We start from the raw sequence: 13,825 nt of genomic DNA, 5'->3' as shown, positions 1-13,825 counted from the left end.
ATCCCCACCTCCCCTTCACACCTGGCAGCCAGCATCTCACTGTCTGTATGAATTTGGCTATTGTAGGTTTTTCATCTAAGTGGAATCATTCAGTATTTCTTTTGTGCCTAGCTTATTTCACATTAGCGTAATGCCTTTTAAATCCATCTGTGTTGGCACTTAACCAGTTTCCTTCCTAAGGCTGAATAGTAATCAGTTGTAGGTCACATCTCGTTTATCCTCCCATTTGAGATTTGAGTTGTGTCCACAGTCTGGGTGTTGCGAATCATGCTGCTGTGACCGTTGGCATACATGTTTACTGTTGCTTGCCTGAGGGGTTGAGGGTATATATTGGTAGAATTGCTGTGCTATCTGGTAACTTAGTTTTTTGAGGAAACGTCTCATTGTTTCCCACAGAGGCTAAGCCATCTTACCTTCCTTCCTCTGTTTAGATTTGCATTAAATACTCATTTTATGGCTTTTATGTCTGAAAATCTTGTCACTTCAGGGTTTGACTCTAAGCCACCTTATATATCTTTCAACAACTTTAGGGGTAAAACCTAATTCGAATAATTAAACAGTCATTTTCATTAAAAATATCCCTTTGGTCCCATTGGCCCAGGAAGAGAAGCCCAGTCTTCACTGTGGGTGGCAGTGAACTGAAGTCCTACCTGCTGTGCCCAGGATCTGTGTTAGGAGCTGGGAGGAAGACCCTGAGCCCGGCTCCTCCAGGACTGGGTGTGTGGGTGTCCAAACTGCTGGGCCAGCTGCTCTTCCCACGTTTAGATTTTGAGTTCCTCCATAAAACTGCTCAAAACCTTTTCGGAAGTCTGAGAACACCTGTTCCTGCTGGCAGCTGCACGGGAGACTTGGTTTGTGCCTTGGTGTTCTGTAGGCATGCTGGCAGGGCTGGGGGCATCCTGGGCAGCTTGCACCATGAACTGATGGGAGTTCTCTGAGGACAGAGGTCACGTCCAAGCCCTGCCATAAGTATATGTGTATATATAATATATATACAAAAAAATGTTTTTGAGCGTTTTTTCCATTTGAAACATTTTAAAGCAGACACTAGTATTTAGTGATAATTCAGATGGAAATAAACTGGGGAAGTTTAATCCAGTGAGGTTTCAGGACTGATGTTTTCTGTGAGAGGAACAGAAAGTGTGGATGGGGCCTGGCACAGTAACCTGGTGGCTCAAGTCCTCACCTTGCATGCACTGGGATCCCATATGGGCACTGGTTTGTGTCCTGGCTGCTCCACTTCCCTTCTGGCTCCTGCTTGTGGCCTTGGAGGGCAGTGGAGAACGGCCCAAAACGTTGGGATCCTGCACCAGTGTGGGAGACCCAGAGGAGGTTCCTGGCTCCTGTTTTCAGATCAGTTTAGCTGGGGCCTTTTCAGCCGTGTGGGGAGTGAATCAGCAGATGGAAGATCTTCCTCTCTGTATCTCCTTGTCTCTGTAGATCTGACTTTCCAATAAAAAATATTAAATCTTAAAAAAAAAAAACCTTAAAGCATGTGAATGAGTTCTTTTTTAGATTTTTATTGGAAAGACTGATTTTACAGGGAGAACAAGATTCACTATCAACATGGCCACAATGGCCGGTACAGAGCCAATCTGGAGCCAGGAGCCTCTTCCAGGTCTTCCACACCGGTGCAGAGTCCCAAGGCTCTGGGCCATCCTCTGCTGTTCTCCCAGGCCACAAGCAGAGAACCGGATGCAGAATGGAGCAGCCAGACTAGAACCAGTGCCCATATGAGATGCTGGCATTTGTAGGTAGAGGATTAGCCAGTTGAGCCACTGTACCAACAGCCCCTGGGGCATGAGGGAGGGCGAACTCTATCTATGTCAGTCACTGCCATGTGACCTTGGTGAATATCATGTGAGAGTCGTGGTCCTCGTCTGCCAGGAATGGATTATCCTTTCTTCCTTGTAAGATTATCATAAAGACCGAATGACATAATGAATATGTAGCTGCTTGCCAGTGTCTCCAACAAGGCTCACTCTTAAATTTATTTTCCTTTTTTTAAAAAGTTTTATTTTTATTGGAAAGGCAGATTTTGGAGAGGAGAGAGAGATCTTACATCCGATGATTTACTCCCCAAGTTGTCGCAACAATAAGAGCTGAGCCATCCAAAGCCAGGAGCCTCTTCCAGGTCTCCCATGCGGTTGCAGGGTCCCAAGGCTTTGGGCCATCCTCTGCTGCTTCCCCAGGCCACAAGCAGGGAGCTGGCTAGGAAATGGAGCAGCCAGGATTAAAACTGATGCCAATATGGGATCCCAGCTTGTGCAAGGTGAGGACTTTAGCCACCGGGCCAGCGTGCTGGGCCTAAATTTATTTTCATCTTTATTTGAAAGCCAGAGGTAGATAAAAGATATTTCATCTGCTAATTCTCTGTGTGTCCATGATAGCCAGGGCCTGGCCAGGTTTTATGCAGGAACTCAGTCTGAGCTTCCACACTGGTGACAGGGACCCCAGGGCTTGGGCCGTCACGTGCTGCCTCTCAGGGTATGCATGAGTAGGAAGCCAGAGAGGCGAGCCAAGCTGGGCCTGGCACCCAGGCATGCTGGCAGGGCTGGGGGCATCCTGGGCAGCTTCACCAAGTGCCAGCACCCACCCCAAGGAGGCAGGTTCTTGACAGTTGTTAGTTTCTTCCTTCCTGTTTTTCATTTCCTTTTCCTGAGTATATTGTTGAAAAGTTGCTTGTTTGGTTCAGATTACTGTCTCTGCTGTTTGCATGCATTCCAGAAAGTTCTCATACTTCTCATTGTATCTGCAACATAAAATCATGAATTTTAAAAGCTGGAGCAGGTGTTTTGGGCCCAAAAGGGGAAGTAAAACCTTTAAAAAGTCAAACCTTTAAAAGTCAGCCCTGGAGGGGGTGGGTGGCAGGATAGCGGAGTGGCTAAAGTCCTCATCTTGAATGAGCTGGGATCCCATATTGGCACAGATGTTAACCCAGTGGCCCCGCTTCCAATCCAGCTCCCTGCTTGTTGCCTGGGAAAGCAGTAGATGATAGCCCAAAGCCTTGGGACCCTGCACCCATGTGGGAGACCCAGGGGAAACTCCTAGCTTTGGATTGGCTCAGCTCTGGTTACTGTGGCCACTTCAGGAGTGAATAAGTGGATAGAAGATCTTCCTCTCTGTATCTCCTCCTCTCTGTATATCTGCCTTTCCCATAAAAATAAATAAATCTTAAAAAAAAAAGCCAGCCTGGGCCTAAAGCACAGGCTTTAGACCCCGCCCTCTGCCATACCAATACTATTGAGGATGCTTTTCTCTTTGTGTGTGGATATGCAAGATACATTTACTTTTTTATATTGACTTTTACATTACAAGCCTTTGAAGAAACAAGTTTGTAAAATAGGACTAGTGCTTTAGCCATGGGTCAGCTCCATTCGTTGTACCTTGTCATTATAACAGTTTGCTTGATCTTACCATATATCGCCAAACCCTTGGGGCAGGGTTTCTGTCTTTAAGGACCGATTTCAGAGTAGTTGTACTGCTGACAGGAAGTTACATGGTTTTGGATGGCAATATCTGTTTTGTGTTGTAGAATAATAAAGAGGGAGAGAGAGATTTTCACGTGCTGGTTCACTCTCCAGTAGCTGCAATGGCTGGGACTGGCTCAGGCTAAAGCCAGGAGCATGGAGCTCTATCTGGGTTTCCCATATGTTTGGCAGAGGCCCAGGTACTCGGGCCATCTTCCACTGCCTTCCTTACATTCATTAACAGGAAGTTGGGCCGGAAGTAGAGCAGCCAGGGCTTGAACTGGTACTCTGAGATGGATGCCATGTTGCAGGTGGTAGCTTTAGCACTGTGGAGTGCCAATCCCTGATTCATTTGCTAGGGAAATATGCTTCTAGACTTTAGTTTCTCAACCTGCTTACAGGCATTTGTTATCTTCTTTCCTATCTGTGGTCTAAAGAGGCATAAAACAGGGTATTTGAGAAGCATCTTTTTTTTTTTCTAAACTTCTGAAAGCATTTAAGTTAAACTTACTGTACAAAGAACATTTATAAATTAACAAGGGCAGTGATCTCCAAAGGAGAAATAGATATTTTTCACAAAAGTCGGACTCATTTTGAGAACTTCAAAAAGTTGACAGAATTGGAATGAAAAGGAAGTTTATTTTGGCCTAAGAATTCTGAAATCAAACTTTAGAAAGTTTATAGGGAAGAATTTGGGTATGGGATTCCAAATTCCATTTGCCATGAGATTTTTGAAGTTTCCTGTACATGTAGAGTTGTGTCTTAAGCATCTGAGACCAGGCGTGGAAGTGCGGACTGGGCAGCTGCCTGCATTCACTTCCTGGCGGTGTCACTTCAGTCTGAGCTGACAGTCTTTCCGTTTCCTTATGCTGAAGTGAGATGAAAGAATTGATAAGTGTGCATGTATTTATGACAGTGCTGTGAGTTGTGATTTTTTTTTTCCCCCTTAAGGTTTACTTTCTTTTCATTTAAAGGTAGAGTTAGATAGGGGAGTCAGACAAATCTTGCTGCTGAAGGATCACTCCCCAAATGGCTGCAGTGCTTGGGCCTGGGCAAATCCGGAACAGGAGCTTTTCCCGTGTCTCCCATGTGGATGCAGGGTCCCAAGGACTTGGGCCATCCTCTGCTGCTCTTTCAAGGCCACAACGCAGGGACCCCAATCAGAAGTGGAGCAGCTGGGATCCAGTGTGGAGCCCAGATGGGTTGCTGAAGGTGCAGGACAAAGCTTAGTATATTACATCACAGGGCCAGCTCAGTGTGGCCAAGCAGGTGTTCAGGAATGGCAGTTTTATATGTGGGTGCTGCCTTATTGAAAGACAGTTTGAAATAGCTGTTGAAGGTAGGATAGCTATTAGATTTTTGACCCAGCAGTTCTATGTTTAGGAATGTATTTTAGGAATTTATATGTAGGATAAGACTTGCATCTACCATAATACATGTAACAATAATTGAAATATTGTCCCAACAAAAGCTTGGAAATGACTTAGGTATTTCTTGATAAGAAACAGTTGTTAAATGGATATAATGCAATCCCCTGGTACCACCGAAACAAATGAAGTAGGCCTACATGTGCTGTTATAGAATTATTTCCATGGTATATTGTTACAGAGGAGAACAAAGCTTCCATGTAAAGGTTTTTATTTGAAAGACAAAATGACAAAGAAGTCTTCCATCTGCTGGCTCATTATCTGCTGAATGCCTGGAACAGCTGGAGCTGGGTCAGGCCATAGCCAGGAGCCAGGAACTCATCTGAGCCTCCATTTGGGTGGCAAGAACCATACTTGGGCCATCATCTGCTGCCTTCCGAGATGTGCATTGATAGGCAGGAAGCTGGATCAAATGCAGAGAAACTGGGACTTAAACAAGCCACCCAGGGAGTGAATTAACTCTGTGCCATGATGTCTGCCCATGTGAGTGGATTTTATCTTTTTTTCCCCCAAGATTGATTGATTTTTATTTGAAGGGCAGAGTTAGGAGGAGAGAAACAAAGAAGTCTTCCATCCTTTGGTCCACTCCCCAAATAGCCAAAATGGCTGGAGCAGAGCTAATCCAAACAAAGTAGCTTCTTCTGGGTCTCCCACGGGGATGCAGGCTCCCAAGGCATTGGGCCCACTGCAATGGCTCAATGGCTAAATCCTCACCTTGCAAACACCACGATCTCATATAAGCGGCTCCACTTCCCTTCCAACTCCCTGCTTACAGCTGGGAAAAACAGAGGATGTCTCAAAGTCTTGGCACCCTGTACCTGTGTCAGACGTGGAAGAAGTTCCTGTCTTTGAGTCACCTCAACTCTGGCCATTGTAGTCATTTGGGAAGTGAACCAGTAGATGGAAGATCTTTATGTCTCTGCTCTGAAAATCTAACTTTCCAATACAAATAAACAAATCTTAAAAAAAAAAAAAGGCCTTTGAGGGGAAGATCAGAGAGATGAAGAGGAGACTTGCTTTTTATGCAGAATTAGAGCTTTCATCTGCTGGATCACTTCCAAATGGATTCAATGGCTGTGGCTTAGCCAGGCTGAAGCCAGGATTCAAGTAACTCCATCTGGGTCTCCCAGGTGGGTGGCAGGGACTCAAATGCTTAGACCGTCTTCTACTGCTTTCCCCCTGGCACTTTAGCTCAAGTGAAAATGGAACATCTGGGGCTCAAACTGGTGCTCATATGGAGTACTGTCATTCTGAATTGTAGCTTAACCTACTATACAACAATGCTGGCTTTTCCTTTCATATTATCTGAAACTTATTTATTTTGATAATCTTTACATGCTTGATTTGGGCACAAAGGGTCAAGAGCTACAGGAAAGTGGTTGAGACCATTGTTTCCACATTCTCTTTTTTCCTTCCTGTGTCTGGGGTCCCCGATGTGGGACAAGCATGCTCCGAGGATCCTGCTCAAGTGGTTTTGATAGTTCAGCAATTCTGAATTGCTGCCAGTCTTGCTATTCCAGGCACGTTGAAATCTCTCCAGAATCCACTGGCTGACACAGGCTACCTTTGAGTCTCCGTTTGCCCAGATTTCACTGCCAACACATGGCTGGGATAGTTGATTGATTTGTTCTGTCCTCCATCTGTTGTGGTACTGGGTGTCCTCTGCAGGTTCCTGTGGTCTTTCATATCCTCCATGTGCGCCTGGATATGCTGTCCACTGCTCTGTCTGAGCCTCTGAGGAGGCTGGGCATTGACACATGCACTCCATGGTCAGACCATGGAACCTGCATTACTCTTCATGGTTGGGGTGCTGACTCCAGCAGTTCAGTTGGGGGGATCCCCAAAGAAACGTTGTCTGATGTGATCCCAGACCAGATTCTTGTATGTGCTTGTTTGTGTACAGGGTCTGGCACAATCCGTTGCCCAGTCAGTTTATGCATATGCTGGTGGTTGCAATTGCTGGGTCAGTTCTATTTCCAGCCTTATCTTCCACAGGAAACAATGGGTGGTGCAATCCAGCCTGATTTCTGCCCAGCACACACCTGCCCTCACATAAACCAGTGGGAGCTGCAGCCTAGTCAGATCAGCCTGCAATAACCCCCACCAGGCCTGCCTCCTACCCTGGTTCCAGTGCTTGCCAATATGCATCCCATTCAGCTCTCGTACATGTCAATGAGCATTGAAGCCTAGTTCAACCCACCCAGCTCCACTATCCTGTCCACACTTGTGCCCGTTTCAAAATCAGTTTCCAGCGTCTGTGTCAAAAATCAGGACTTCTGTGTCCGATAAAATATCTTTCTAGGTGAAGCCCTTGTTTTTGAATGATGAGCTAGATACAAGGACACAGCTGTGATTTTTCTCTTTTAATATTTTAAAAACATAGTTCTGTTGTTTTCTTACATAAACTGTTGCCATTGAAAAATCTGGTGTCAATTTGATGTTCATACTCTTTGTGACCTGTCTTGTGCTGACTGCCGGTGACTTGGTGTGGCAGTGATTTTCCACTGGAGTGTGTCCTCGAGGTGGTGGCAAAGAGTGTGGGTTCTGATGCTTGCGACTTACTGAGAGCCTCTTGCCCTGATAATATGCTTAGGTTTCATTGTGTGGGGAAGTGTTGTAAAGCTGTCAGCAGAGGTAAACACATGTATTCCTAGCTGAGCATTAGCTGGGGTGTGGCTGCCTAAGTATTGTCACCTTGACCTTCATCTAAAAACCTTTGAGCCCCTGCTTGTATCATGGTAGCTCTCCTTCTCTCCCTTCTCTGTGTTGTGTTGTATGTGAGCATAGGTGTAGCAGACCAGCACTGACTAGCCTGAGAGCAAGACAGAAAACTGGCTCTAGCTGTTTGTTCTCTTGTTACAGGCAAAGCCCAGGACTGGAAGCAGGATTAGATCCATTGCTTGGGAAGGTACGTGATCCATTTAGCCAAAAGGTAGTTGGTTTGTTCCAAGGTTAGCTTCTTTCTTAAAGTGTTTATTTTTATTTGAAAGTCAGTTTTACAGAGTTAAAGGAAAGAGAGAGAAGATCTTCATCTTCTAGTTCACTCTGTCAATGGCTGCATTAACCAGAACTACCTCCAGGTCTCCCATATGGGTATGGGGTCCCAAAGCTTTGGACCATCTTCCACTGCTTTCCCAGGCTATAAACAAGGAGCTAGATAGGAAGTATAGCATCTGCGACACGAACCAGTGTCCATATGGATGCTGACACTTGCAGGCAGAGCATTAGCCAGTTCAGCCGTTGCGCCAGCCCTTTCTGTTAGCTTTTATTAAGAAGTTGCTTTATTGTCAATCTTGTGGCTGTGTAACTGTTTTCTCTGCACTCTCTGTTGCAGCAGAAATGTTGGCTGACTTGTAGGACTTGCTTGAAGCCAGAGTCATGGTGGATGTGGGAAAGTGGCCCATCTTCACTCTGCTGTCCCCTCAAGAGATCGCCTCGATCCGGAAAGCATGTGTCTTTGGCACCTCTGCCAATGAAGCCTTGTACGTCACTGACAACGATGAGGTGAGCCTGTGGGGGTGAGGCATTATTTTGGAGCTGGGCTGAGAAAAGGGGAATCCCAAGTTTAAGAAAACTCTGCCTGTGGCACACCTTCTCTCTCGGTCTCTGTTCACAGCATCTTGCCCCTTAGTACTGTTTGAGGTTTCTTTGGGTAGGTCAGTGTTCTGCAATGGTGAGCAGAGGCTGCTCTTTTATCAGCTTCATCAGCCCCTTACCTGCCAAAGTATCAGTTTAACCTTAAGTGAGTCTTATTTTCAGAGCAGGGAAGAGATCTGTTAATGGAGTTTTAGGCCCAACAAGTCAGACAAAACTGCTTGTTTTCCAGGTCTTTGTATTTGGACTGAATTACAGTAACTGTCTAGGAACTGGAGATAATCAGAGTACCCTTGTACCCAAGAAGCTGGAAGCCTTGTGTGGGAAGAAGATTAAAAGCCTTAGTTATGGGAGTGGGCCGCACGTTCTTCTCAGCACCGAAGGTAAGCAGATCCAGCCTTCCAGGTCGTGGCCAGTGGAGCAGGCAGTTCCAGGCTAGAAGGGGCAGGAGGGCAGATGGAAAAATTCACTTCAGGTGGTCATTTCCAAGAGCAATACTCACGGCAGGTGAAGCTAAACCCATCCAGCTGAGCCCGTGGGAGGTCCTACAAAGTAGGCAGCCTGCCGAGGTCCTACACCAGCACTGGGAAGATGGGGTGCAGTGTCTTTTCCCGCCCTGTATCCCAGTGGATTTGTGGTTGTCTGGCAACTCTGGAGGTTTCTGTGGGGCACTTTTATGAATACAGGTAATACTGGTGTTCCTTTCTTTTGGTGCTTTCTGAGCCTTGAATTGAGAAAACTTAGTTAATGCCCTGGCCCTCACGTCGGTGCCACTTGGGAAGGAAGGGGGGATGTAGATGGAGAGATTCTTGTCCTCCTTTCTCTGCCGGCGTCACTGCTGGGGAAAGTGGACATGTTTCCTTTGGTATGTGATTTGCACTGTGGGCCCCCAGCACTTTGAAAGTTGGCTGTGCATAACTCCAGTTGTTCCCTTTGTGATTCAGGCGCGAGAGCTCTGGCACTTGCTTTCACAGAGCAGCCTGATGGGTATTGTCTAGCATTGCTGTGTCTCTGGCTTTCTGTGTCTGGACCCTGGTCCATAAACCTCTGCGTCTGGCTTTTCACTTGGCCACAACTCCTATCTGAGTCCATTCCAAGTTCTTCACCTGCCTCTTGGGCCATCTGGCTTTTCTCTTGGCCACAACTTCTGTCTGAGTCCATTCCAAGTTCTCCTGTGTCTCAGCCGAGAAGGCCAGATGCAGGGGGGGTTACCTTGTAGCAGCCTGACTGGTTGAGCTTGGGTGGTGCAGTCATGCCTTTGGCGTTGTGCTGGTTCTTTCACACTGAGGCTGCATTGCTTCCTGGCTCAGCTGTCATCAGCTGGGGACTGCGGACTCAAGGTTTTCATCACATGGCTACTTCAGCTACTTCTTGACTGTGGGCCATAAAATACAGAGGTGAATGTGTGTGTGTCAGAGAATGAAACACTAAAATGTATCTATAAATTCCAGGTTTTCTTCACAGTGGAGACCTTAAGTAATGATTTTTTTAAAGATTTATTTTTTCTTGGATAGGCAGATTTACAGAGAGGAGACACAATACATATTTTTGAGTTAATTTTCAGTTTAAAATATCTTAAGTGTTAAGTAGCTTTTTTGTGGGAATATTTTTCTTTGTGTTTAAATCAACTTTGATCATTTTATGACATTAAACATGCTATATGTGCATAATGCATGTATTCATGTGTATCCTATGTGAGGGCACTTAAAGTTTGTGGGGGTGGGTGTTGTAGCACAGAAGGTTAAGCCGTTGATTGTGATACCGGCATCTCACTGCAGAGTGCTGATTGGAGTCCCATATTGCCATGAGCTCCCTGTTAATGCGTCCTGAGGAGCAGCAGGTAGTAGCTCAAAGCTTGGTTCTCTGCCATCCACGTGCATGATCTGGGTGGAGTTCTGGATCCTGGCTCTGGCCCAGCTCAGCCCTTGGTGTTGTGATCATATGGGGAGTGAACAAATGGTTGGGAGATTCTCCCTTCCCTTGCCCTCCGCAATGGCTGCTCTTTCCTGTATGGGACAGGTCCGTTGTAACCAGCACAGTGCCAAGTGGCTGGTGGTTCTGCTTGAGGAACAGGGCATTGGTGTTTTACTAATGAGGTGGACATTCAGCATTGGTTGTAACTGGATCAGTCTCAGTGAGAGGAGCCCAGGCTTGTGTAACGTTAAGATACTTGTGTTTTTCTCATTAAGGTTGAGGGGCTAGCGCTGTGGTATGCTAGGTTAAGTCTCTCATGCAGTGCTGGCATCTTGTATGAGTCCTAGCGTCTTGTATGAGTCCTGGTTTGAGTCCCAGCTGCTCCGTTTCCAATCCAGCTCCTTGCTTATGGTCTCGGAAAGCAACAGAGGATGGTTCAAGTTCTTGGGCCCTTGTACTCATGTGGGAGACCTGCAAGAAGCTCCTGACTCCTGACTTTGGGTCAGCCCAGCTCTGGCTCATGTGGTCATTTAGGGAGTGAGCCAGTAGAATGGTGATGTCTCTCCTCTGTGTAAATTTTCCTTTTAAAAATAAAACTGAATTTTAAAAAAGTTGAGATTGAGCATCTTTTCATATGACTAAAAGCTCCTCCTCTCCTTTTTAAAGATTTATTTAATTGAAAGAGTTATATGGTAGACAGGAAGAGACAAATCATCTGTCCATTGGTGCACTCCCCAAATGGCCACAGTGGCTGGAGCTGGGCTGGGTGTGAAGCCAGGAACAACTTCTAGGTGCTCCACATGGTGCAGGGGCCCCAGCACTTGACCCTCTTCTGCTTTCCTGGGCACATTGACAGGGAGCTGGGTTGCAAGTAGAGCAGCAGGGTTTGAAATGGCACCCATGATGGCATGCCGGTGTCATGGGCATAGCTTTACTTGCTGTACCATCTTGCTGGCCCCAGTTGACAGCTGGTTGTGTGCCAACTGTCAATTCATGATTCTGTAAGAATCTTGGGTTTTTTTGTTTTTTTGTTTGTTTGTTTTTAGGAACTGCTCTTATTTTTGGGAGATTATCTCTTGGTGTTATAAATGACAAATGTTTTCCTCAGTATTTAGTTTTTCTTTGTGCATGGTGGCCTTTTCCCCCCTCCATGTGAGATGTGTATATAAATACATGCATGTGTATTTTAGTGTAACTAGATTTGTCTAACTATTGCTTTTGAATTTTTAGATAGGGAAAGGTTTCCCTATGCCTGTATTATTAAAGAAGTCACATAGTCTTATAGTTCCAATCTGACTTTATATTTATACCTTTTTCAGTTTGTTTCTATGAATAGTTTTTTTTTTAAAGATTTGTTTATTTTTATTGGAAAATCAATGAGGAAGAGAGACACAGAGAGGGAGATCTTCCACCTACTCATTTTCTCCCCAAGTGACCACAATGGCCAGTGCTGATCTGAAGTCAGGAGCCTTTTCCGGGTCTCCCATGCTGGTGCAGGGTCCCAAGCCTTTGGGCCATCCTTGACTGCTTTCCCAGGCCACAAGCAGGGAGCTGGATGGGAAGCAGGTTGCTGGGATTAGAACTGGTGACCATATGGGATCCCGGGCATGCAAGGCGAGGACTTTAGCTGCTAGGCTACTGCGCCTGGCCCTCTGTGAGTAGTTTTTACAGTGTACAGTAAGAGGAATGAATCTGACTTCAGTCCGACTGTTCAGGTATCTCCCTGAAACTTGTAGGGAGTCCCTCTCCCATCAGCTGTCGCAGGTTTCCTTTTCCTATGCAATTGGCCTACATCATGGGTTAGCATTCCTTTCCATTGACTGGCTGAACTGTCTGTCCGTATTCTATTAGTAATGTTAGAAACTTCCCACTGGCTTAATTTTTGAAGCTAGTTGTTTTTTTTTTTTTTTAAGATTTATTTATTTTTGTTGGAAAGTCAGATATACAGAGAGGAGGAGAGACAGGGAGGAATATCTTCGTCCAATGATTCAGTCCCCAAGTGAGCACAATGGCCGGTACTGCGCCGATCCAAAGCCAGGAGCCAGGAACTTCTTCTGGGTATCCCACGCGGGTGCAGGGTCCCAAAGCTTTGGGCTGTCCTCAACTGCTTTCCCAGGCCACAAGCAGGGAGCTGGATGGGAAGTGGAGCTGCCAGGATTAGAACCGGCACCCATATGGGATCCTGCGACATTCAAGGTGAGGACTGTAGCCGTTAGGCCATGCTGCCGGGCCCTTAGTTGTCTTTTTTTTAAAATAGGATTTTCCTCTTGATTTTTTCTTTGAAATTTATTTTTATTGGGAAGTTAGATTTTACAGAGAGAAGAGACAGAAAAAGATTCTCCACTTACTGGTTCACTCCCTCAGTGGTCAGAGCTGAGCCAATCTGAAGCCAGGAGTTTCTTCCTCCAGGTCTCCCACATGGGTGCATGGCCCCAAGGCTTTGGGCCGTCCTCTGCTACTTTCCCATGCCACAAGCAGGGAGCTAGTTAGGAAGTAGAACAGCTGGGACACAAACTGGTGCCCATATGGAATGCTGGCACTTTGAGGGGGGGAATTAGCCTGTTGAGCCTTCAAGGTAGGCTCCTCCTCTTCGTTGTTTCTTCCCAGTGAGTCACGACGCAAAGTAACTTGAAGCATTTTATTGCTATTGTTTGAAAAGCTTACAAATCTACATAGGTTTGAACATCTCTTTACCCTCCTGTAACTTTAACATAATGATCTATGTACTCTTTTAACCTCATCTGTGCTAGCGTGCAGTTTCCTAGTGATGCTTTGTGTAATTTCCTCTGGTGGGGCACCAGGCGAGACACCCGTCAGCAGCTCCCTAGATGTGCCTGTGTCTTCCTGGCCTGTCATCTTTTGGAGCAGATCTGCAGAGCTGCTGAGGCTCGGGACGCTCGCCAGCAAGCCAGCAGCCTGACCACAGCCCTCAGATGTCCACTGTGGTGCTGGGGTGGCCTTGCTGCCAGATCTAGATTGTTCCTAACAGGTCAGGATGCTTTGTTCCCATGGGGAAAGTGAGAAGATTGGTTCAGGAAGACTCGCGCTCTTTTCTAGGCATCCTGTGGGAATAAGTGCATAACATGAAAGTTCCCCTGTTGGAATCCCTCAAAGCTGTTGATTAACAATGGTCAGAGGGATTTCTGGGTCCATGAAGTCTTGCAAGGGTGGCAGGCCACATAAGAGCATGGATGCTTTGCCCACCCCCCCCCTTGCCACGTGCACCTTATGTGTTTCACTGTCCTGTTTCACTGTGCATCCGTTATAATGACCTGGTTACATTTTCCAAAGCTAGCCACAGTAGGGTAGTGAAGCTGCCACTTGATGGAAGATGCTGGCCACTGAGTCATCCAGAAATCAAAAAAGTCGTAAAGCAAGGATAAGCATCTTTGCTGTACTCTGGAATAAGTAAGCATAGTG

General features: G+C 46.1%; 1 protein-coding gene across 14 annotated transcripts in view; it reads left to right on the top strand.

Moving 5' to 3' along the window:
- Positions 1 to 13,825, top strand: part of RCBTB1 (RCC1 and BTB domain containing protein 1) — a 67,182-nt gene that overhangs the window by 19,509 nt on the left and 33,848 nt on the right. For 6 of the 14 annotated variants that reach the window (XM_040991432.1, XM_040991445.1, XM_040991430.1 and 3 more), the window contains 3 exons: positions 7,760 to 7,805; positions 8,235 to 8,401; positions 8,724 to 8,874. In XM_040991432.1, coding sequence (XP_040847366.1) covers positions 8,276 to 8,401; positions 8,724 to 8,874 — 277 coding nt within the window. In that variant the 5' untranslated portion in view covers positions 7,760 to 7,805; positions 8,235 to 8,275. Of the gene's footprint in view, positions 1 to 7,759; positions 7,806 to 8,231; positions 8,402 to 8,723; positions 8,875 to 13,825 lie in introns of all 14 variants that reach the window. The other 8 variants (XM_040991431.1, XM_040991437.1, XM_040991438.1 and 5 more) reach the window with 3 other exon arrangements.

This window comes from Ochotona curzoniae, unplaced genomic scaffold (genome assembly GCF_017591425.1).
Source record: "Ochotona curzoniae isolate NIBS_2020 unplaced genomic scaffold, NIBS_Ocur_1.0 contig_64, whole genome shotgun sequence".
NCBI lineage: Eukaryota > Metazoa > Chordata > Mammalia > Lagomorpha > Ochotonidae > Ochotona > Ochotona curzoniae.
Note: the sequence above shows the minus strand (reverse complement) of the source record. Positions and strands in the feature narration are given on the sequence as shown.